Genomic DNA, 25,566 nt, shown 5'->3' on the forward strand with positions numbered 1-25,566 from the left:
CAACCTGGGGGAGTTGGTCCTGGGTTTCGATCTCAGGTTCATCAGGCTTGGTGGCGGGCACCCGGGCCATCTTGATAGCCCTTGCTCTTTATTTCTATATTTGTAGAGCCCAGGGACACCAGTCAGCCGACAGGGAAAGGCTGCAAAACACTCAGTGGCCTGTTTGTCTCAGCACTACCAGCTTTTCTGGTTTGATACTATCTCTGGCTTTGAGATGGCTCAGTGGGTAGAGGCGCTTGCCACCAAACCTAATGATCTGAGTTCAATCCTGGGATCCCTGAGTTCATGGGATCCACAGGACGGAAGAACAGCACCAAGTCCCCTGCGGGTTGGTTGCCTGATGTCCTCACATGCACCAAGGCATGCATATGCACATACACAAATAAATGTGATTTAAAAAAATTAAAACCAAAGGTTGATATCAAGACGGGCTCAAACTGGTACGGCTCTGACCTGCAATTTCAGTTTTGTACATGACCAACCCAAAAACTCCCTACTAGGAATGCGATCCCCCTTACAATAAAGTCCACACCTTGCGTGCTCCATGGATTGCTTTTATGAAGGAATGAAATCAATACTCATCATATTTTTCTTTTCTTTCTAAACCTACTGTTGGCTTACTTGTGAGACGCCTGTCTCTGCAGGAAAATCTGGTAGTTGGAGGAGCTAAAGCTCAGTGGTCAAACACTTGCCATATATTTAATCTCCAACACTGAAAAAATGAATAAAAATAAGGAAACCTAGCTTCGAAGGTGGCACATGTGTGCCACTTAGCATATGTAGAATTCAACTTTGCACAGCCCGTTGTCTGCTCTCCCTTTCTGGGGATCAAACTCAGGTAGTAAGGCCAGCACAGAAAGCATCCTGACTGACTGAGCCACCTCGCTGGGCTTCCTTCCTTCCCTCTTGCCTTTCTCGTGTGTCCTGCCCTACCTGTTGCCTTTTCCCATCAAGACATGAAGACTGTCATTATATCTCTCAGTGTTCACAGCTGGCTAAGGTTGACGATTCCTTTCCTCCTTTGGTAGCATGCATAATACCTTCCAGTGTTATGATGGCTGGCCAGTAGGTATGAAGATTCAAGGTCAGTTCCATGACTTAAGTATGTGGTGTCTTCAGCAATGGGTTCTTACTGTTAAGTTCTAGAAGTTATCAAGTAAAATGACAGTAGATTTCACGTTACCCTAGTCAGAAGGGTTAAGGTCAAGAGTCATAACAAATGCTGATGTGACTATGGGGCAAGAGGAACACTTGCTGCTGGTAAGTCTAAACTGTCATAGTTACTATGGAAATTAGTGTAGGTTCCTCCAAGAGCTAGAAATAGATCCAGCACATGACCCAGCTCTACTGTTCTTGGACATATAGAGGGCTTTACATCCACCTACAGAGACGCTTGCTTGTGCACCGAGGCTCTGGCTGCTATAGCTGGGAAATGGAAACAGCCTAGATGTCCACCACCCGATAAACAAATGATGAAAATAGGGTACATTCGCACAGCAGATTACTGTCCAGCTCTTAAGAAAATGAACCTCTCAGGTACATGGACAGAGCCAGCAATAATCACTCAGAGTGAGGCAACTCGAACCAAGGAAGAAAAATACCACAGTTTCTTTCCTTTGTAGATGTTAGGTTAGAATTTTTAGATGTGTGCATTTCATCTGTAATATCCACAGAGATCAAGTAAGTAGAGGGCTGTAGAGGTGGGAGATCAAAGGAAGGAAGATACGATGCAGTGATATAGAGGGGGAACGGAGAATAACAGAACAGGAAAAGTTAAATAGGGCGGACATGGGAGGGCCAGGGAGAGAAGGGAATAGAAAACGAGAGCACACTACAGACCCTTTAAAGGAGCCATATGAAACTCTACTGCAGAGGCTTCTAAAATATATACATGTATACAAAATATTAATGGAATTACTCCATTATAGGATGAGCATCCCCACTAGACACAAGCTCACAGATAAAAAGTCCAGTGCCAGGCATGTACTATGCCACTCTTGTCAACCTTACACATTACTTATAAGTAACCATCCATCTTATGCAGTTACAAACGCTGACAGCTATAATAAATGATCGGCCTGCCACGGGCCCACAACTGGTCAAGATGCAGAAGAGAGAGATGCCCAGTGCTCCTAACCTCTGAACCATCTCTCTAGCCTCTGTTTACATAATCTCGCTCTTATCTAAAGTTTTCTCTTATTTTAGATTTATTTATTTATGTATGTGAGTACACTGTAGCACCAGAAGTGGACATCAGATCCCATTACAGATGATTGTGAGCCACCCTCGGGTTGCTGGGAATTGAACTCAGGACCTCTGAAAGAGCAGTCAATGTTCTTAACCGCTGAGCCATTTCTCCAGCCCCTGTTTGTATATTCTTTTTTTTTTTTTTCTTCAGCTTTTAGGAACTTTATTTTTAGTTCCACCTTTCTCCCCTTTGCTCAGGCATCTGCAGGGCAGCTCAGGACCACTCAGTGGTGGCTCCAACCCACTCCGTGGCCTGCGCTGTGGGAGCTGCTGACCAGTCCTCAGTGGCTGGCTGTGCACTCCAGTCTTCCGGGGGGAACTGCTGCACCGGCACAGAGCGCACCTGCACACTCTCAGATCAGTCGGCCACCTCAGGCTGAGCAGCAGTGAACTCAGGCGCTGGTGCAGTCCATTCTTACCCTGGAATTCCTCCTTGGTCACAGCCTTCTCAGCAGTAGCCTGCTCCTCCTTCTCAATCTTCTCTGGGTCTCTGTAGAAGATCAGGCATAACCTCCCACGGGTGCTCCTGGGAGATAGTACCCCGCATGCGCAGTACTTCCCGGGCCAGCATCCACCACATCAGACCCACTGAATGAGCTCCCTTGTTGTTACACGGGATGGCAATGTCCACATTGCGCAGGGGAGAGTCTGTGTTACACAGAGCAATGGTGGCCGGGTTGACATAGAGGCCTCTGTGAGGGGCTGGTGGTCAGCCCTGGGATCGGTCACCACTAGAAGCCGTGGCTCCCTGAAGGCTGCTTGGATCTGGTTAGTGAAGGTCCCAGGTGTGAAAGGGCCAGTGCTCTTAACCACTGAGCCATCTCTCCAGCCCCTTAAAGATTTTTTTTATTTATGTGTATGTGTGTGTCTGTGTGGGTGGCTGCAGATGCCAGAAGAGGGCATCGGATCCTCTGGAGCTGCGGTTATTAATGGTTGCTAGCTGCCTGACATGGACACTGGGATGCAATATCCTACGAAAGAGCTGCAGGCTGCTCTTCCAGAGGTCTTGAGTTCAATTCCCAGCAACCATATGGTGGCCCACAACCATCTGCAATGGGATCTGATGCCCTCTTCTGGTTTCTGGTGTGTCTGAAGACAGCTACAGTGTACTCACATAAATCTTAAAAAAAAAAAAAAAAGAGCTGCAAGCACTCTTAACTGCTGAACCATCTCTCTAGCCCCTTGTATGTGTTCTCTAGTCAGCAGAGTAATAAGGTTTCATTTGTACCTTGTATTGGTTGACTGACATTTATTCTGCAGCTCCCACCTCCCCAAAATGTACCCTCTTCTTCCTCCCAATTTAATGCCTTATTTCTACTCATTATTATTGTGGTGATGTATGGGTGTTTTTCTTGCATGTATGTCTGGGTATTAGATGCCCGTCTCATGCTCATGGAGGACAAAAGAGGTATCAGGTACATTTGCAACCGGAGTTCCACATAGTTGTGGGCTGCCATTGGGGTACTGGAATTTGAACCAGGGTCCTTTGGCAGAGTAACAAAGGTTCTTAACCACTGAGCAATCTTTCCAGTCCAACTTCTCGATTTCTTTAAAACATCTTTTGTTCCCCCATTCATGGTCCCCTTTCTAGGTTCATGACTTATACTCACAGTCAGTCACAGTCATATATACCCCCCCCCTCACATTAAAAGCCAGGATACATATGAAACTATGAATAGTAGTTTATATCCCTGTCTGGCGTTGAACTCACAGAGATCCACTTGTGTTTGCCTCCTGGGGGATTAAAGGTGCACATCGCTATGCCTGACCTAGTTTTACTCTGAATTACTCCAAAAATAGAAAACACCCAAGTTGTTAAACTGCCTCTAAAAAGTAAGTCATTTGGGCCCAAAAGCTGACTAAGTGGGTGAAAGAGAAGCTGACTTCTATTCTTGAAACCCACAATAAGAGAACTGATTCCTGAAAATTGCCCCCCTGAGAACTTTGCCACGTACATAACTGCTTATTCTGTTGAACACATACACACACATACACACACCAAAAATCAGGGAAAAAAAAATGTTAGGAACTAAGCATTTTGGATACAGGGTTTCATGTATCCCAGGCAGGCTGGCCTTGAATTTACTATGTAGCCAAGGCTGGCCTTGAACCTCGGCTCCATCTCCCAAGTATGGGAGAACCATCTGCGGTACTGGAGATGGATCCCAGGGCTTTGTGACGCTAGGCAGGGACTCTACTAATTGAGCCCTGAATGGTGATGGTGGGTAGTATTTTTATCCTGAAAACATGACAGAATCAACGACTGAGGTGTTAGCACCGTGTCCCGAGACACACAAAGGCAGGTCCACATAAAGGTGTCTGGAGACAGCGATAACCGAATGGACCAGACGGATCCTTTTTCCAGGGTTGGCAGATTGTGCAACATGGCTAAGGGCACTGCGAGCGTGAGGGAGAGGCGGGAGAGAAAAGCTTTTGTCAGCTGCATCTCCACCGGGGCGTCCCCACCCCCATCCTCGCCCCACCGGTCCGCCATCAACCAAGGCGCACCCCGGCCTGGTCCCGCCTCTCGCCCCGCCCCCGCATTGCTCCCCCTTCAAGGTCTCGCTTCTGACCTCGACCTCTCGGCTCTTTTCTAGTCTCAACTCCCCTCTCGAGCCCACCCGAAAAAGGGCGCGACTGCGGGGACGCGGGAACAAACAAGTTTTCCCCTCTAGCCTGGAGAGCTCCAACGTGGCCGAGAACTCCAAGGCGGAAATGGAAGTGACGTCACGACCAGTACCCCCCCTTTTCTCCGAGCTCTGAGACCTTCTCGGCGTTTGTCCGAGGGCTCTCCACGCAGCTCGGTGAGGATTCGGTGAGGAGGTGCGGGGGCGGCACGGGGAGGGAGAGGACTCGGTAGGCCTCTGCGGGGAGGCGGGCTGAGCTCTGCTCGCGGGGTCCCGCGGCTTCCCCGGCTCTGCAGCCTTTCCAGGTGCGGCGGCCCGAGTGCGCATCACGGCTCAGCCCTGAGCTGCTTGCACCCACCTTTCTTCTAAAGCCCGTGTAAAGTAACCTTCGTGGAATTGCTTTCCTCCCCAGAAAGAATAAACTTTCCGCCATTGGCATCACATTGAGACGCTGCGTTTTCCATTCTTGGACCGGGCGATTCTGTTTGCTGCAGCCGAGCTTTGGCTGAAAGGTGGGTGAGGACAGCCTTTTCCTCTTGTTTTTCTTTTTTTTGTGTGTGTGTGCGTGTGTGGAAAGGAATGCTTTATCCGATTATTTCGCCTTCGTGGGACATATGTTTTACCCGAGACACATTGCATTCTGATTTTTTAAAAAAGGCAACTTCGTTGTAGACTTTTGCAGGGTGCATTATCTGTATGTAAATAGAAACGTACAAAGACCCGGGTCTTTGTGTGGAAGAAAAGTAAGGAGACCAAGTTACTCTTCATTTGATGCTGGGGTTGCAACTCGGAGCCTCACGATGCTAAGCACTCTCCTGCTGAGCTACACCCTAGCCCAAATAGTTAGCTATTGTCTGAATGTTGTAGGCCTGTGCCTCCTTGCAGACTTTAAAAAATGGAGGCTTTGTTAGGTTAGTACTGATTGAACTGTTTGGTTTTTCCAAGGAAAAATAAAATAGAGTTTATGTTGAACTATTTGAGAATAAGTTGAGAATTTCAGGCATGATACTTTTACATAATGGGGTAATACATTTTCTAAAAAAAAAATGAAGATAGTGAGTGACCCAGTAAGAACTTAATACTGACCTTTCAGCCAAGATAATTAAAAACAATAATATTATCTAATATCTTCTTTGTGTGAAATCAGAATTCTTCATTGTTATAAGATAGCTTTTTTGGGTGTTTTTGTATCTAAGATCTTTTCAAAGTTTCTTTGTTTTTTTTCTAATAGTGGGAATTGAATCTAGGGCTTTGTGCATGTTTGGTAGGCTCTCTGCCACTGAGCTAGAAACCCAGATCTCTTTAAGGCATCTTGTTTAATATATTTTAAATTGTTAATTTTTAAAAAAAAAATTAGATGTTTATGTATGGGGTGTGGGTTTATGCCCTTGAGTGCAGTGCCCTGGGATGTCACAAAAGGGCATTGGGTCCCTAGAACTGGAGTATAGGAGGTTGTGAGCCACCCGGTGTGGTGCTGGGAACCAGATCTCTGGTTCTGGAAGAGCAGTCTGTACTTTTTTTTTTTTTTTTAAAGATTTATTTATTATATATAAGTATACTGTAGATGTACATCTGACATCAGATCCCATTACAGATGGTTGTGAGCCACCATGTGGTTGCTGGGAATTGAACTCAGGACCTCTGGAAGAGCAGTCAGTGCTCTTGACCACTGAGCCCTCTCTCCAGCCCCCCAGTCTGTACTTTTAACGGGTAAGTCTTCAGTCTCCCTTTTAAAGGTGTTACATTGAAATTTTCAGATGTCTTTTAGAATCTTTGAACCTAGGGTGGGTCATGTTTGTTATAGTAACTTTTTAAGGAGGTGTGCATTTTCGACATTTCTGTGTATATTTTGATAGTTTGTTTCTGTTGGCATTTTTCTCTATATAAAATATTTTCTCCGTTTTTGATTGTTTATAGCTCTTGCCTAGACTGTGTGAGGTCCCAGGTTTCATCTTCAGCACGACAGTGAAGGGGAGGTAGTGAAAAAAAATACAACTTCAGCCTGTTCTTACAGTAATGAATGTATTACAAATTGATCAGAGCTTTGGAAGGTCATACACTCTACTGAGTTTGTTACACTCTTGTTATATGAGAGTACATGAAGGTAAGAGGTGTGTGTGTGTGGGGTGTGTGTGTGTGTGTGTGTGTGTGTGTGTGTGTGTGTGTGGTGTGTGTGTGTGAGAGAGAGACAGAGACAGACAGACAGAGACAGACAGACAGAGACAGAGAGACACAGAGAGAGAAACAGACAGAGACTGAAGTGGTGAACTTAGGGCCTTGGACATGATAAATAAATGCTCTGTCATCGAGCTCTGTGCCCAGTCTTTTAACTGCTAAACTACATTTTATTTTGCCCACACGAGTGTATGTATATCCTAGGGTATGTGGTATCTCCTGGGGTATGTGTCAGGAGTCCATTCCTTCATCAGGTGGGTCCTAGGAATGGAACTCAGGGTTTTAGTCTTGGTGGCAAATGCCTTTACACACTCAGCCATTTCCTGGGGCTGGGGCTGGGGTGGCTACTGCTGCTTCCTCTTCCTCCTCTTCTTTCTCCTCTCTTCATCTTTGCCCCCCCCCAGCACAGATATTTCATATACCTTTTTATTTGACAATGTTGATTATATAAAATAATGGGTTTATTATGACATTTTAATTCATATGATATATTTTGATCATATTCACTTAGATAGAAGTGGGTTCTATCTAGGTTGAGATTAAATGACAGGGTATAGGAATAACCACCTTGAAAGTGAAGGGTGTAGGAGGTCAGGGGACATGGTAAGCAGTGACTAGTTATATTTGTACAGTGCAAGAGGAGAGCTTCAAGAGTTAATCCCATGGGTGACAGTAATCTCACTTATTTTCTTTGGTGGTACACGAACTCTAACAAATGGGTAGTGGGGACAGGCAGGAGTATCATCGCAAGTTTGAGGCAACTCAGGACTGTACAGCAAGACATAAATAAACAAGGGGCCATGGTGGAGAACACTGGCTGCTCTTGCAGAGGACTTGAGTTTGATTCCTAACATCCACGTGGCAACTTACAACCATCTGTAACTCCAGTTCCAGGGAACCCAGTGCCCTCTTCTGGTTTCCATGGGCACCAGGCACATAAGTGGTGCACATACAGATGGAACCGTCATAAAACAAATAACTAACAACACAGAGCAGGATAGAAAAGTCGCCTGTTAGTCATCGGTCTTAGGAAATGTTTGTGCTCCTCAATAGTCAAAGCCCCTCGGAGTGTTTTCAGACGGCTTCAGGTTCCCCAACCCGAACTAGGACTCAGTTTCCCTGGGGGAATGTTCTAGTTCTTCTTACAGGAGGAACCAGACCTGTGTGACTACTTAACAGCTACCGTAGGATTTGGAGCCACTCCAGGAGTCAACAGCCAGAAGACTCACCTGCCATTGTGGTGTGTCTGAAAATAAAAGGGGCCACTTTGGCTTGACAGTGTCCACGTTCTATATTTACCATTCAAGGGTCAAAAATTAAAAATTGATGATATCAGACAAATAAAAAAAAAAAAAAGAAACAAAAAGGAGCTTGAGTTCTAGGCCAACCTGAGCTACATAATGAGTTCTAGGTAAGCCTAGGCTACGTGAGGCCTTGTCTCAGAGAATTCAACCAGATCCCCCCTGCCCCCCAAAGGGAGTTGTTACCATACGGTTGGTAAGGTTGTACGTATACTGCTGGTATGGGGTTTAGTGCAGGTATCATTTGGACTATTGGTAGTAGCTGATAAGTTTTCACATGTGAATATTAAAGGGACTCAACTATGAACTGAAATTCCGTTCAATCAGAAACAACCGTGGGAGCTGGAGATGCGGTTCAGTTGGCGGAGTCCTTGCCTAGAGTGTAGGAAGCCCTGGGTTCTGTCTCTAGTTCCGCATAAACTCGACTGTGCCGTGTATTTCTTTAATCCTGGACCCAGGAGATGGAGACAGGAGAATCATCTTACCAAGCTGGAGGGATAAATCGATAGATAGTGAATACCACACACAGAGGGATTGCTTTGACGTCTCCGTTCCTACCCCTTGGGCTCTGAATGCTAAACCAGTGTTGCTCGCCGAACTGTATTCCTGCCTTCTACCCAAGAGTGTCTGCCCCAGTCAAATCTGGATTCTGACTTCATTAGAAAACACTTGTTTAAAAAAAATTGGCAGAGTCCAGGCAGTGGAGGTGCTCGCTTTTGATTCCCGCACTTGGGATGAGAAGCAGGCAGATCTCTGTGAGTTCAAGGCCAACCTGGCTTTTCGATGGATTGAGTTCCAGGACAGGCAGGGTTATACAGAAACCCTGTTTGGAGGGGGTAGGGGGGGACGAATGAAAAAGAACGAACATGTGCATCTTTATGTATTAGTTCCTAAGAAGCTTTAACACATTTAAAACATCACACGACTGAAGGTGTTGAATACCTGAGCTATGTAGCGAGAACCACAGATGGGGGGGGGAAAGAGCTCGTGTATTGTATAGCGTGTGTTGAAGAAGCACTTGAGGCACCCTGCACCAGCCTACAGTGTGGTTGCTCAGCTCTTTTACATGCGTTTGACACTTGACATAGTAATTAAACAAGACTGTTCTGCCTAAGAACGCACACGGGAAGTCGTAACTCTTCCCCGAAGTGAGGAGAAACAGTTTCCAGTAGACATGGTGTCACCATCACAAGCTATATCCATCAGTTCTCACATTGACATGCATTCTGGGTGAATAGCATTGTTACTCAAAGATTAAATTTGAGCTAGGACAGTAACTCTGACCTGTAATACTAGCTACTGGGAAGCCAGGGTAAGAAAATGGAGAATTCAAAGCCATTAAGGGTTATAAAGTAAGGTCAAGGTCAGCATGGTCAATGTAGTGAGCCCTTGTTTCGTAAGTGAAAAAGAGGGTTGGCTGTCTCAGTGGTAGCAGATGTGAGGCCTTAGGTTCATTCCCAGTACCAGAAAGGATTCTGGGAGCTGAATTTGAAGCAGAGTCTCGTAGAGGTAGGATTTTGAGTGGAAGGTCAACATGGATTATATAAGGTCAAAAGGAGAATTAAAAACATTTTATCTCGGGGTTGGGGATTTAGCTCAGTGGTAGAGCGCTTGCCTAGGAAGCGCAAGGCCCTGGGTTCAGTCCCCAGCTCCGAAAAAAAAAGAACAACAACAACAACAACAACAACAACAAAAAACATTTTATCTCCAATATTAAAAAAAAAATGGAAAGGAGTTTGAATGCTTAGACACAGTTATTACACTGACTGCAGCTCTTCTCATGGAGCTTAGGCTAGCCTCAAACTGCAGCCCAGGCTGGCCTTGAATTCTGTATCCTTTTGCCTTGGTTTCCCAGTCATTAGGACTACAGATATATGCTACCGCCCCTGGCTTTTTACCTTTTTTCCTCCTTTTCAGGTAATGTTTCCATATTTCCCCTCAGCAAGAACACTTATCTACAGAACACCCTTCATCCTCAGTGTGACTTCCATTGTCTCTTCTTTAACCGATTTTTTTTTTTTTTTTTTCGGAGCTGGGGACCTGGGGACCGAACCCAGGGCCTTGCGCTTGCTAGGCAAGCGCTCTACCACTGAGCTAAATCCCCAATCCCTACCGATTTTTTTTAAGTGTGTGTTTGTGTCTGCCTGTTGTCTGTCTCTCTGTCTGTCTCCAAAGGCCAGAGGAGTTGGATCTCCCTGTGGTTGGGGGTCTAGGCAGCTGTCAACATTAGTGCTGGGACGTGAATTCTGGTTCTGTTCACATCCTTAGCCACGGAGCCATCTCTGCAGACCCTCTCCTTTGTTTTACTTCGAGCTGCCACTTTCTTTTAACTTTATGCTGTCATGAAAGCAGACGGGACTCCAAACTTCCCCTTCTGCTCAGAATGTGTCCCCGTATCCCACTTTCTCTTTGGTTCTTGGGAACAATTGCTGCAGCCAGTAGGTTAGTGCCATTTTGCCTTTTTTTTTTTTTTTTTTTTTTTTCTTTTTTTTTTTTTTTTTTTTTTTTTTTTTTTTTTGGGGCTGGGGACCCGAACCCAGGACCTGCTTCCTGGGGCAAGCGCTCTACCACTGAGCCAAATCCCAACCCGCCATTTTGCCTTTTGGTTAGGTATTTGGTTCTAGGCAAAACTCAGATGACCAGGTGACAGTCTTCTTTCTAGTGTCTCCTAAGGAATGCTGCCCCTGGAGTCAAAAATCTAGGTTCTTGGAACTAGATACAAAATGTCTGTGTGTGGAGTCAGTTTCACATGTCCTCCTCTGTGTTCCCACTCAAGCTCTGTGGGGGAGACCCGGCCATGCAAAGTTGTGATTCAGCCTTCCGTAGGCTCTGTGTTAGAAGCAAGTGTTACACTGCCCTGACATGGATTATGTGGGCAGTTGTTGCATCTTTTAGAGGGAGTTTTGCTGTAGCTCAGAATAGCCTCACATTCACTATCCTCTTCTGCCTCCTGGCCTACATGCCAACATCACCCCATCCATTTGGAGTTCTTTTGCAGGGTGGTGGGGCTACAGGGTTTTTTGGGGGGGGGCAGTCACATGTAGCTGAGTTTGTCCTGGAACTCACAGTGTAGTCCAGGCTAGCCTCTTAAATGCTGGTGTTACCGTTGTGGGCTCCCTTTCATCACTGTTGTGTGTGTATGGACTTTACCATTATTTCTATAACAATACTGTGACAACCACATAGCATGGAGATTGCTGTATTAGGATGCTTTTGTCTTTTAGTCGGGGTCTCATGTTGCCCCCTGCCTTGCCTTTAACTTACTATTTAGGGATTAAACCCCACTCTACTCCCATCCCCAGAGACAGGGTTTCTCTGTATAGCCCTGGCTGCCCTGGAACTCACTCTGTACACAAGACTGACCTCAGACTTACAGAGATCCGCCTGCTTCTGCCTTCTGAGTTCTAGGGCTAAAGGCATGTGACAGCTCCATCTAGCTCAGGGATAATCTTGAACTCGGGAACTTTAATCTCTACTTTGTAGGTGCTGAAATTTCATGTTCTAGTGCCTGGCTTATGCCAAGGATGGAACCCAGGGCTTCATACATGCTAGGCAGGTTCTCTGCCAACTGAACTACGGTCTCAGAACTTAGATATTTCGAGTAATCTGGTGATATCATATCAAGAAGTACGTAAGTAATACATAGATACAATACGATTGTATGTAAGGGATTTAAGCAGCTGCATGTTTTAGGGTCTCCAGGGCACCTGGGACCCCAGGGAACATCTGTGTACTAGAACAGTCTTGGGCTGGAGAGATGGTTCAGTGGTTAAAGCCCTTTCTTGGTTCTGGAGAATTGAATTGGGATCCCTAGAACCCACATAAATATTGGGCGGGTGTGGCAGCTACTCTGTAATTTTAGCACTTAGGAAGCAGAGATAAAGGATCTGTTGAGTAAGCTGGCTAGTTAGACTAGCTGAGTCTTCAAGCTCTGAATAAGATGGAGGGCAATTAGGGATGGCTCTTGATAAATGGAGTTCAGGCCTCCTCATGAAGGAACACACTTGTACCTAACGAGTGCCTGTGGTAGCTGTCACCGCTTGTTATAAAGCCCAAGCTTTTGGCTATGCTTGAGGAATTTTTTTTTCTTAATTAAATCACTTGAAGTAGAAAGGACCAGCTAGCTCTCTGGGATCCCCGGAGTGGAATATACAGAAGGTGATAAGGACATTTTAAAGCTGTCTGTCCCCATCAGGTCCCTCTGGCAGTTGATCTCGGCAAAGGAAATTTCTGGCTGTTACGCAGTGAGTAATTCCAGCTCCCAAGGTGTGTCAGCATTTATCAGAAGTTCCAAGAGCTGGGTAACTGTGGATACTACTTCAGGGAGGGGAAGGGCTAGTTCGAGTAGAAGGAGGAATTCCGAGATGCACTGCAAACAACTCAAGCTCGTACCCCTTTACCTTGTGCTAAGGAGTGAAGCCAGGGCTTGAAGTTGCCAGGTGAGCACTCCGTGCTACTGAGTGCATCCTGCCCATGGGCCTACTCTCTATGATCACTGTAGATGGGGTTCAGGCAGGTCACAGATACCCTGATACCTTCAGACAAGGCAGCCCAGAGTGTGTGCGTGTGATTGTGCATGTGCGTGTGTGTGTGTGTGTGTGTGTGTGTGTGTGTGTGTGTGTGTGTGTGTGTGTGACAAAGACAGAGAGATAGACAGGAGAGGGGGGCTACAGACAGAGACAGTCTAACTGTGTTGCCCAGGCTGACCTGGAATTCCTTAACCTTGGTTACAAGTGTGTGCCCCATACCTGTAGTAACTTCATATAGATGTCCTTGTCACCAGTCTTGTTTGCGTATACCCTTGACCATCCAGGCAAACGGTTGACCTTTCCTCATGAGTCACTGTACTGGTGTCCTGGCAAGGCGAACAGCAAACATTCACTTATCGTTTGCTTTCTAAAAACATCTCTGTGTGTATGATGTGTGTGTGCATATGAGGTGTGTGAGTGTGTGTGTGCATATGAATGTGGAGTCAGGGCAACCTCAGATGTGGGTCCTTGCTTTCTGCCTTGTTTTGAAGCCGAGTCTGTTTTTGCCTCTGTGTCTGCCAAGCTTCTGACATTTCTGGGCTGCTTCTCTCTACTTCCCACCTCCCTGTGGGCCCTGGACACTGACATTCATGTTATTGCTGCTTCTGGGTTTTGCATTTCTGGGGATTTGAACTGAGATCTTCATTCTTGCCTCCTCCTCAGCCCTCGGGGATGATTTTCCATAAATACAGATCTTCAGAGTTCAGGGGGACCGCAGAGCTTCATCTCTTTGCTGTGCCTGTCATGAGTCTCATTTGTGAAGTAGGCCTTGTCCTAAGTTCATAATGCAACTGAAACCAGTGTCGGAATAATCTCACAGCGCTTGCCACAAGATCTCCAAGTTTATTTTTGCTCACAGAACTTAGGGTCTAATTTTTTTTCCTTCTTTTTTTGTGGGGAGATTTGGTCTTACGTAGTGCAGGCCAGCCTTGAACTCTGAGGATGACCAGCCCTCCTGCCTCTGCCTTCATGGGGTTGACACAGGCACATGCACTTGCTCCTAGTCCGGGTTTTATGTAGTGGTGGGGACAGGGCACAAGGTGTTATGTGTGCTAGCCAAGCTTGCTGCCCATTGAATCAGATCATCAGCACATTCAGTGGTTTCTTTTTGCCAAGGGGTCTTGGTATAACCATCAGACTGGGGTTGATTTTTGTGCCTCGCCTCCTGAGTGCTGGCATTACGGGTGTAGACCACGCGCAGCTTGAGTGCAGTGTTAACTATTCTTATTTGATGGCAGATTGATGTCGCATGCCCAAACATACCGCTGGATGGGCCAGGTGACTCATTTATTTTAGGAAATTCCAGCCATTTGACACGTTGATAGCTTGTAGTTGTTCAACCTTTATCATATGCCAGGGCCAAGATGTTCCTCCTTTTAAAAATAGCTTCATCCAGAAAGTGTCCCAGGCTTGGTCCTAGTTACCTGAAAACTGACATTGACATGGAAACAGGACAGTCTCCTTCCTCATGGTCCATGTCTGAGAGGGACTGTTAGCAGCGTGCTGCTTTCTCTGGTCTGCAAGGTCATTTAAACAAATGCTGGAGAAGCCTGTACTACAGCCCAAGCGTCTACAGAAAATGTTCTTGGTCTCAGTTCTTAAAAGTGGCTGTAGACTGGCTTAAAAAGAAGAGAATTCTGTCATTTGCGGCTGTGTAGATGAATGTGGGTATTTCTGTGAGGGTGGTTCCACAAAGGATTAGATCATGAGGGCTTTAACTTATGATTTGATCCATTGATGGACTCAAGGTTTTTGCAAACGATTGCATAATTTATTTGTATAAACTATGATGGGTCTGACTTAGGAAGGCCATTGGACATGTTCTTGGGGGGTGTGTCCTGTCTTGGCTTCTGGTTACTCTGCTGCTCTGTTTCCTGCCTACCCTGTGTGAAGAACCTTGTATGTCAGATGCTCCTGCTGCAGTGATGCTCTGCCCAAGCACACACACCAAGTGTCCCTGGGCTGATCCCTTGGAAACCAAGCAAGTAAAAACCTCTCTTCAGAAGTTATTAATTTATGCCAGGCATGGTGGTCTTTAATCCCAGTACTTGGGGACAGGAGACAGAGGCTGGCAGATCTATGAGTTTGAAGCCAACATGGTTCACATAGTGATTATCAGATCAGCCAAGGCTACACAGTGAGGCCCTGCCTCCCAAAAGGTAGGTGTGTGTGTGTGTGTGTGTGTGTGTGTGTGAGAGAGAGAGAGAGAGAAAGAGAGAGAGAGAGAGAGAGAGAGAGAGACTGTGTGAGATGTGAGAGAGCATGTATGAGAGTATGTGTGTGTGAGAGTGTGTGTGTGTGAGAGAGCATGTGTGTGTGTGTACATTTCTCTCTCTGATATGTGTGTGAGAGTGTGTGAGAGAGTATGTGTATGTGTGAGAGAGTGAGTGTGTGTGTGAGAGCGTGTGAGCGTGTGTGTGTGAGAGAGAGTGAGTGTGTGTGTGACAGAGAGAGAGCATGTATGTGTGTAAGAGAGTGAGTGTGTGTGACAGAGAGAGAGAGAGAGCATTTGTGTGTGAGAGTGTGTGTGTGTGTGTGTGAGAGAGCATGTGTGTGTGAGAGTGTGTGTGTGTGTGTGTGTGTGTGTACGTACATGTCTCTCTCTGATATGTGTGTGTGAGTGAGTACATACATGCCACTTTGAGGTTTCTCTTTCCACTGTAGGTTCAGAAATTAACTCAGGCTGTCAGTCTTAATCCACTGAACCACATTGCTAGCCTAGTAATTCCTTCTTTTAATTGGCTGGGTAGCCTATACCTGGGAAAAGTGATAGAAGGGTTTAGATTACAAACATTAACTTGTTATGAGGCAAGGTCGTGTGTATCCCAGTCTCGCTGAGAACTCACTCATCAGCCAAGGATGACTTCGTTCATCACCCTCCGTGTGCTGGGTTTTTAGGTCTCATCACCAGTCTGGCTAATGTGCTGGGGCGTAACTAAGGCTTCATGAGAGGTGGGCAAGCATTCTATCAACTGAGCTACCTCCTCAGACTGTTTTGTTATTTTAAAGATTCGTTTTACTTACTCTGTGTGTGTGCATGTGTTTTGTGTATATAGAGGTCAAGTGACCTTTCATTCTCTTCTGGCCTCAGCGTGTGCACATGCATTTGCCTACAGCCTCATGCACGATCTCACGCCCACACCACCCTCCACTGACTGTCTCACTTATTTGTTGGTCGTGGTAGGTGGGTTCAGTGAGTGTATTGTGTCACATGGTGTGTCGACACCTGTATTCCCAGCATGCATTTCTCTCCTGTGGGGTATTGGCTCGCTCGTGTGCTGTACTGTAGCTTGTCCCTGGGTTTTGTACTACTGTGAGTCGAGTTACAGCAGCAAGTGCTCTTGAAAGCTCATTAGAAAAAAGAGCTTCCTGCTTCCAGCCATCTCCCCGGAATGAGGGTTTTCAAGTAGGTCGAAGGTTGTCTCCTGAACAGCCAGTGGGCGTAATGTTTCCCTGGTCAAGGGGGCTCAGGAGGTGGTGGGTGCTCAAGAGTGTGGTTTTCATCTGAGCCCAAAGGGAGGCCTCCAGCTCACTTTCACACTCTTTTCACTAAAGGCATCGTGGGGTCCTTTGAATTAAAAATTTAAAATTTTTTTGTGTAAGTGTTTTGCTTACCTGTATATCTGTGCACTGTGTGCATGCAGTGATCTCAGAGGCCACAAGAGAGTGTCACATTTCTGGACTTGGACTTACAGATGGTTGTGAGATGCCACGGGGGTGCTGGGAATCAAACTTGGAGGCCCCTGAGGAGTAGCAGACCCTGTTAACCTCTAAGCCGTCTCTGGCCCCTGTGTTGAATGGTTTATTGTATTTTTTGATGAACATGGAGTCCTCTGCCGCAGGAATGTTAGGCAAGTGTTCTGCCAATGAGCTCCATCTTTAAGCCGGTTCTGTTCATGTTTGACAGGGACTCACCGTCCCCCTGCCGGCCTCAAAGTCAGGCTTTGTACCTCAGTCTCCATGGACATCTTGTATTTGTAATTTTTCTTTTTATAGAGATTGTGCCTCATGTAGCCCAGACTGGTTTTGAACTCACTGTGTAGCAGAGGACGGCCTTGAATGTGTACTCCTCCTTCCTCTATGTCTGCTGTGAGCTGGGGTTAGAGACGTGTGCTACCGTCCCTGGTTTATGCTGCTAGAAGTACAGGCCAGGGTTTTGTGCACTCTTTGCAAGTGGTGCTAACTGTAGTACAAACCCAGCCACTTGCATTTTAAATGAAAAACAACCCTTCATTTATTTTATGTGTACAGGTATTTTGATTCTATGTATGTCTGTGCACCATATATGCTATTCCAGTGGAAGCCAGAAGAGAGCATTTGATCCCCTAATCCTGCCTGGTCTTACAGAGTCAGTAGTTAGCCACTATGTGGAAGAGCAGCAGATGTGCTTAACCACTGGGCCATCTCTCCAGCCCTTGTATTGTAACATTGCAAATACAAACATCATATTTTCTAAATGCCACAATATCACTCAGCCAAGTCAGCTGTGTGCACTAGTGTGATAAGGATGATCTGTCCCTCAAGTTGTCTTCATTGTCACCATTGATTGTGACCCATTGATAGCAGTTAAAACCCTCCACGGCTCTTGCATGTATAGTCCACCCAGACTCCCAGGAAAGACTCCTGTCTTTGTCATTGACAGACGTTTGTCAGAGAAAGATGCAAGGCTTCTCTCTCCATGGAAGATGAAATTAGGCCCATTTTTCCGAAGTTTCATCAGTGATCTGTCTGTGCCTCCTGGCTGTAGGCCTTAGATGCTGACCATTCAGACACAGGGGCAAGGCACAAGACCAACCTTCAAAGGCAGTCGGCTCCAGGGACCTACTTCCTCCACCTGGGTGCTGTCTGTCATCTCTAAGGTGGCCTGTGATGGATTGCACTGCTTTCCACCTGATAGCGCTGGCCATCACCGGGAGAGATGGTCTAGAATAGGCTGATGTCGGTGGGCGGCACCCCAGTCTAGAGAACATGGTGGATAGATTGGGTGCTGGACTGAGAGGAAGGCACGGAGCAGTGTTCTTCATTGCCTTCCGACTGCAGATCAGTGTGACCAGCTGCTTCAAGCCCCGACCTCATGACTTCATCATGGTAGACTGTCCAGATCTGTGAACCAAAATAAACTCTTCTTACTTTACTTTGGTCACGACATTTTATCACAGCAACAGAAACACTAAAATACCTGTCAGGTTATGAATGCCTCAGATTGGTGGACCGTTAATGAGGCCACTTTCCGAACGTGTTCTTTTTCATTAAAACACCCTTTTGTAAGAGACTAAAGCAGAAGCAAAGTGTCTGCTGGGCTCTTTAGGGACTTCTTTGTCAATACAATTAGTGTCAATCTCTTCACTGTAGCCTCGGTAGACTCTTCAGACAAGGGCAGAAACCCACCACTTCAGTTCTTCCCCAAAATACCATAAAAACAGTCCTTAGGTCACATACTGACATTCTTTGCTACTGAAGAATTGGGCTAGATCTGCACAGTTCAAATCGCTCTCAGGAGCACAGTCTTCCATATTCATAGTATGATAGCCCATTAAGCCCCATTTAAAGCATTCCACTGCTTTCCAGATCCAAAGTCCCCAGATCCACATTCTTCCAAACAAAAGCACGGTCAGGCCTATCACAGCAATACCCCACTTCCTGGCACCAACTTCTGTCTTAGGGTTTTACTGCTGTGAACAGACACTATGACCAAGGCAACTCTTCTAAGGACAACATTTAATTGGGGCTGGTGTACAGGTTCAGAGGTTCAGTCCATTATCATCAAGGCAGGAACATGGCAGCGTCCAGGCAGGCATGGTACAGACAGAGCTGAGAGTTCTACATCTTCCTCTGAAGGCTGCTAGCAGAATACTGACTTCCAGGCAACCAGGACAAGGGTATTATATTAAAGCCCACATCCACAGTGACTCACCTACTCCAACAAGGCCATACCTCCTAATAGTGCCGCTCCCTGGGCCAAGCATACACAAAGCATCACCGCTACTGACCTGCCAATCTAGACAGAAATCCCCAAGTTCAGTAAGAGACCCCGTCTCAAAAAATAAGAGCCGTAGAGGAAGATACCAAACATGAATTTCTGGCTTTCGCAGATGCCTGCACAGGGGAGTACAGCCACATACACAGGTAAACAAAAGTCCATTCACTTATCCTGCATATGTGTGATTAGCTGTGCTTGTGCCATGCCATATCCATTGAGGCCAGAGCACAGTTTAGAGATATGGGAGTGAAACTCAGGTTAGACTTGACGGCAGCCACAAAACATTCCACTGGAAAGCTGGGACTAGGGAATTGCAATTTTGAGACCAGCTTGGACTGTGAAATAAGGCAATGTCTCAAGCTCTATTTCCACTTAGGCTGAAAAGGAAACAATTAACCGCTGTTGTTAGCAGCAAAAGCAACATTTGTTTGGCCTTTCAAGGCAGGTGCCATAGTTGGCACTGTAATGCAGCACCCAGAGATAACAGTGCGAGTCATGTGATTTACTGGATATCTTTCTCACTGTAAGGAACACTGCTACTTCCTGTATTTGAGAGGCCCCAACATGGATTGGCAAGGGACCAGAAGGACAAGATTGTAGGGGTAATTGTAGTGGGCACTATCTGTCATTAGAGAGAGTGTAAATGTGATTTTTAGGACATTAGCCCATTTAGGATTGTCAGCTAGAGAGAAGGCTGCATAGGGATTTTATGTGGCTGCGTTTGCTTGGTGGATAATGAGCTGTGAGACTTCCAGAGTTCATTGAAATGCCACTTGGTAGTGCACTCCTTAGGCTGGTGTTCTACTGGACTTATGAAATCTTAGTACTGTTTGTGGGGAGAGAGCATATGCCACAGTGCCATGTGGACATCTGAGGACAATGTTCAGAAGTCACTTCTCTCAGTCCTAATGGGACCTGGGGACAGATAGGACTGGAGTCATCAGGCTTGGCAGTAAGAACCTTTGCCTGACCAAGCCATCTCCCTGACCCTTATTTATGTGTGATGTGGGGAGGAGGAGAGGATGGGGAGGTGGGGAAGTTGGGTACTGGAAATTGAACCTAGGGTGTGACATGCTTGCTAGGCAAGTGCTCTAACACTGAACTACACTTAGCCTTTTTTTTTTTTTACTTTTTGAGACAGGAGCCTGCTAACCTGCCCAGGCTGGCCTTGAAATCATTCTGTAGCCTAAGCTGGCTTTGAACATATCTTTTTGCTTCAGCCTCCCCAATAGCCCAGTAGCTGGGATTACAGGTCTGGTGTTTTTAAAAGATAACATTGTTTATTTAGCTGGCTTGAAGTCTTTTTGCTTCTGTTTTGGAAGTGTTGAGATTACAAAGCTACCCCCATTATACCTGGCTTTCATGGTTTTTTTTTTTCTTCTCTTTTTTTTTTTTTTTTTTTTTTTTTTTTTTTTTCGGAGCTGGGGACCAACCCAGGGCCTTGTGCTTGCTAGGCAAGTGCTCTACCACTGAGCTAAATCCCCAACCCCTTTCTGCTTCTTCTTCTTCTTCTTCTTCTTTCTTCTTCTTCTTTCTTCTTCTTCTTCTTCTTCTTCTTCTTCTTCTTCTTCTTCTTCTTCTTCTTCTTCTTCTTCTTCTTCCTCCTCCTCCTCCTCCTCCTCCTTTTTTTCTTTTTTAAAAAGAGCCAGTCTTCATTTATTGCAAGATAACAATAAAAGAAAAAAAAGGAAATTTATTGAAGAAATGAAAACAAACTTGAAAAGGAGAAAGTCAAGCTCTCTGGCTGTGCATACAGCTTTAGTGGTTGAGCACTTGCCTATTGTGCTCAGAGTCCTAGGTTCTGTCCCCAGCATCACACGAAGAAGGACTTCGATAGCACATGCTAATACTCAGAAGGTAGAGGCAGGATTGTGAGTTCAAGGCCAACCAAGTCTTCCTGTTTGGAGGGGTGGGGCGGATAGAGAGAAGAAAAAGCCAAAAGAAAATGGACACTTTCTATTTTGAACACCTAATACTCTTTATTGAAAAAGGTAATCCATACTAAAGAGCTGGCAGTTTTGACCTGTCTTTGACCCTGTGCCAGTATGAAGAAGAAAGGGCCTTTGTGTATGATTCTAGTCTTGCCAGCCGAGACCCTCGTCCTTGAAATGTGCTCTGAGCTTGTGTGTGTGCAGAGGCCAGAGGTAAATGTGGGTGTCTTCTGCAGTCGCTCTTTACACTGCTTTTTTAGTTTTATTGTTATTTATTGTGTTTTCTCTGCCATGTGTGAGTACACGGGAGGCCACAGGAGGCCATTAGAGTCCCTGGAGCTGGCGCTAACAGGTGGTATGAGTTGCTGGGTGTGGATGCTGAGAATTGATGGGGTGATGGGCCCTCTGCCAGAGCAGCAAGTCCATCTCTGTTCCTCATCCATCCTTACTTTTGAGACAGGGTCCCTTGCTGCACCCACAACTCCCTGATGTGATGGGAGAGGCCAGGGAGCCTCCCCAACACTGTCCGATCTTCATGTGGGTTCTTGTGCTTGCACGACAAGCACTTTACTGACAGAACTGTCTCCTCAGTGGGGTTTAAAAAAAATTCCTTTCTTTTCTTTTCTTTTCTTTTCTTCCTTTTTCGGGTTTTCAAGAAAATTTAAAATTGTTTATTTTAATTATCATTACTATGTTTTTTTATATGAATGGGTTTTTGCCTGCATGTGTGCGCGCCCCTTTTATGTCTGGTGTCCTCAGAGGGTGTTGGATCCTCTGGGGCTGGAGTTACAGTAATGTGAAATGCCGTGTGGGTGCTAGGAATTGAACCCAGGTCCTGCGGAAGAGCAGCCGGTGCCCTTAAGACACCTAGCTGTCTCTCCTGCTCTCAGTTCCTTCTTAAAAAAGAAATAAAATACCTGTCAGTTCTTGTTCTAATCCAACGATGATATAGCCAGTGCTAGTTCTCTTTTTGTGTTGCCATCTTGTCCCAAACCAGTTTTCAGTTTTGTGCTTCCTGTGTGCACTGCAGGGCTCTCTCCTCACCCGCTTGGTTTTTCTTGTAGTCCTTATGAAGTAACATACCAGTTTTTTTTTTTTTTTTTGTTATGATTATATTTCCCCATAGGACTTCTAGATCTTTACGGAACAGAATATTTTCTGTGTCCTTCCCTGCTCTGCTCATGCCTGCCACAGGAATAGGACTTCCTAATCATTTGCTGAAAGAATTAAAGAATAAGCCAGACCTGAGATAGACCAGTACCTCCAGTACTTCCAGTAAATGAAATAGAAGAGGTAAGATTATTTGTAATAATGTTTTTATTTTAACCCGTATATTGAGAATACCATTTTACTACATTATAAAAATTCAGATGCTTACTTTCTTTCCAGACATGTTTGATTTATGTTTATAATAAATGAGATGAGTAGTTGTAAGAGATTCGGAACCCGGGGTGTAGAGTGTATGTTTAGCTTGAGGCCCTGGGTCTAGGTCAGTCTCACATGGGGAGGGAATTTAGCCCCATGGCATAGTCCTTGGCTCATATACACAAAGCCCTGGATTCTGTCCTCAGCATCACATAAACCAGGTCGGGGGCGGGGTGGGGGACACATCTGTGATTGTGAGGTAGAAGCAGAAGGATCAGTGGTTCAAAGTCATGCTCAGCCACACAGTGCATTCAAGGCTAGCCCTTGTATTACATGATAGTCTGTCCTTAAAAGAAGAAAGGGGGAAAAGAAAATAAGTGGATTCAATAGATAAGATATTTCAAGCTTGTTTTCTTCTTTAATTTTTTAAAGAAAGGTTGTCTTTCTGTAGTTGAGGTGCTAGCTTACAGCCTTCCTGCCTTAGCCTCTTAAGTGCTAGTATTATCAGTGTGTGCTGTCAGGCCCTGGGCCAGACATACTTCAGAGTTCTCAATGACAGTCATGTTGACTTAAAAACAATTTGAATTTCAGTTTTTAGAATTAAGTCATACTGTGTACATACGCAGTAGTAAGTTACGTATGGAACCAGTGGCTCCTGAACAGGGCTGTGGTGGGTCCATATCTTCTCGTCATGGTAGGGAGCAGTAGCAATGGTAGAAATCAAGCTTTGTGGACAAACTCAGCTTCATCAAGTCTCAGTTCATTTCCAAACCGGGTAACACCAGGCTGATCACTAGCGCTGCCTGAATGTGGGTGTTCCGGTGTGGGCCACGGTACCTCCCGTGTAGGACGGTTACGGTAGCACGTGGGCTGATGTAAAGGGCCTAGCACACCTTCTGACAAATGTAGCAAAGATCAGTTGGTATGAGTACGGCTATGTTAGTGAGTAGATGTTTGCTGGCGGGTTTCACATATATAATCTGCAGAGAGTGAGCACTACTGTGTGATGTTTGATGACTGACGTTCGATGTTGTTGATTAACGATTGATGTGAACAGGACTCCATATAACCCTGTATTAAGAGGAATGGAGATTGCCTCTGTCCACTTAGATTCATAAGCTGTCCCGAAGTGATCTTGGCCTCAGGGAAGGGAGTGTTCAGGCACATTTCACCATCAGCATCACGGGATGGCAGCCATTGACTTGTCCCATGGTAAGTCCTTGTCGAAGCTCTTTTTCAGACTGTTTTAGGTCTCTCCTGCACAGCAAAGGCCAGTGGGCAGGACTTTCGTAGTTTTGTCTGTTCATTTTACCAAGAGCTGAAGTGGGCTGTACAATAGTGGTTTGTGATTTAGGGCCCCAGCGTGTGTGCTTGCAGAGGAGATGATGTACAATTGTCACGAGTTCTGTCGCCAGGGGAAACAGAGAGTCATATGTTTCTTTTTACATTTTCTTTGACTTATTATTGTGAGTATGTGTTTGTATGAGTGAGGGTAAATGTAGAAGTCAGAGGACTTTTAGGGGACTCAGTTCTCTCCTTCCATGTGAGATCCTGGGATTAAACCCTGGGCATTAAGCGTGAGCACTTGAATTAACCAAATGTGCTGTCTCACCAGCCCCAGAGTCCGTGTTTTATACCTTAAGTTCCTTTATTTATAAAGTGAGAAGAACACTCTCTTTCTCAGTTGGCAGCCCAGTTCCTAGCTCGCCCTCTGGCTCCAGGGGAGGCGTATGTGCTGCGGCATTTTCTTGGTAGGACTATGTATTTATGCGGTTTGATGAGTGTTCAGATGACAGGGAAATGTCACACTGTCGTGGAGTGACTTCATGGCATGTGAAGGTGGGCATTAAGGCAGCTCTGGGATTTTATGCTGTCTTTCTTTCCTGTCAGGCCTTCTTCCTAGAGAGCCTATCTACGTCTACGAAGCAAACATAGAGGTAGAAGGAACAGTGACTGACAACCAGGCAAACTGTTACCAGGTAAAGAGAGGGAGTGTCGTTCTCCCAAACAGAGCCTTTTCATCTGTGATCCAGATGCATTTCCTTTTAGAGTCTAGAGTTTAGACAGACTCAGTCTCTAGGGCTTCTTAAAGGAAGTGCATTCTCACTACTGGGTGAGAGTATCTTTTCCCTGGGGAACGGAGCCTTGTAAATTTCTGTTAGTGCTTGTTAAGGTGTTTGCTTGGCTGGGGATGGAGCCAAGGACTTTTTATCCATGCTCATCACATGCTCTACTACTGGGCTCTACCCCCAACTTCACTAATCGATCTTTGTTTGTTTTAGATAGAGTCTGGCTATATAGCCTAACCTTGAACTCTCTGTATGGCCCTGGCTGGTCTCAGCCTCCCTCTCCAGTGTTGGGGATCACAGACATGGGCCCCCCACTAAGTAATCTTGAGCTTCATTAATAACTGTGTAACTCTTATTTTGTTGGGTGCTCTGACAGGTGGTAAGGCAGGTGAGAGCACTGTTTCCTCAGATCTATTTATCAGATACCTGCAGTTTGCTTAGGGACATGCTGCAATGACACAGTAGGACCAGAAGAGCTTCCAGCCTGGCCGTGCTGGTGGAAATCATGCTTTAAAGTCATGCAACAGTCGAAGGTCAGCAGAGAGTGAGTGTAGAGAGGAGTTCCTGGGGCCATGGAACCCTGTAGCTGCTCGAGGCTGATCTGAGAACCACCTTCCTAATTTCCCATTGAGGAACTAGCAGGACTGTTGTTTGGCTCAAACCAACCTGTGTGTAATGGTTTAGGATTCAGTGACCTTCGATGATGTGGCTGTGGAGTTCACCCCGGATGAGTGGACTTTACTGGACCTGACTCAGAAAAATCTATACCGAGAGGTGATGCTGGAGAACTACGAGAACTTGACTTCAGTAGGTAAGGCTGCCAGCATTCCTCGTCGCCTTTTATGAAACAGATACATATTACATGCTTCTTAATGTGTTAGAGATGGATCATGTTAGTTATGAATTTAGTGAAATGACATCAGGGCAGGCTTTCTCGCTGAACTTAGAGCTCGGTGTCTTTCAGACACTAAGCCCCAGTAGTCCTATCTGCACCCTTCACAGCACCGTAGTTACAGGCACACTGAAGACCATGCTCAGCTCGCTATGTGGGTCGCTGACATCCTGACGCAGGTCCTCGTGATTGTACAGCAAACACTTTTAGCCAGCAAGCCATCTTCCCAGGTCTAACAAGCAAAATTCCTGGCGTAATACATAACAGTCTACAGTGGCAAATCTTTTTTATTTTTTTCCTTTTCTTTTCTCCCTCCCTTTCTTTAAAAAAAATCTTTTTATTTTTTGAGATTATAATACAGTTACACCATTTTGCCATTCCCTTTCCTCCCTCTATACCTCTTCCTATATCTCTCTCATATATACTCCTTGCTGTCTTTCACATTCATGG

General features: G+C 45.7%; 1 protein-coding gene and 1 pseudogene across 5 annotated transcripts in view; one reads left to right on the plus strand and one right to left on the minus strand.

Annotated features, from left to right (window-relative positions):
* Positions 1 to 2,443: 2,443 nt before the first annotated feature.
* On the minus strand, positions 2,444 to 5,201 carry LOC116907279 (annotated as a pseudogene).
* Positions 4,838 to 25,566, plus strand: part of LOC116908309 (zinc finger protein OZF-like) — a 30,297-nt gene continuing 9,568 nt past the window's right edge. Inside the window, exons 1-6 of one of the 5 annotated variants that reach the window (XM_032911590.1) lie at positions 4,838 to 5,062; positions 5,287 to 5,386; positions 21,917 to 22,083; positions 23,213 to 23,367; positions 24,046 to 24,134; positions 24,909 to 25,035. In XM_032911590.1, the coding sequence (XP_032767481.1) occupies positions 23,343 to 23,367; positions 24,046 to 24,134; positions 24,909 to 25,035 (241 nt within the window). In that variant the 5' untranslated portion in view covers positions 4,838 to 5,062; positions 5,287 to 5,386; positions 21,917 to 22,083; positions 23,213 to 23,342. Of the gene's footprint in view, positions 5,063 to 5,286; positions 5,387 to 20,663; positions 21,004 to 21,916; positions 22,084 to 23,212; positions 23,368 to 24,045; positions 24,135 to 24,908; positions 25,036 to 25,566 lie in introns of those variants that run through there. The other 4 variants (XM_032911589.1, XM_032911592.1, XM_032911593.1 and 1 more) reach the window with 4 other exon arrangements.

Source organism: Rattus rattus, chromosome 8, assembly GCF_011064425.1.
Source record: "Rattus rattus isolate New Zealand chromosome 8, Rrattus_CSIRO_v1, whole genome shotgun sequence".
In the NCBI taxonomy this organism is placed as follows: Eukaryota; Metazoa; Chordata; class Mammalia; order Rodentia; family Muridae; genus Rattus; species Rattus rattus.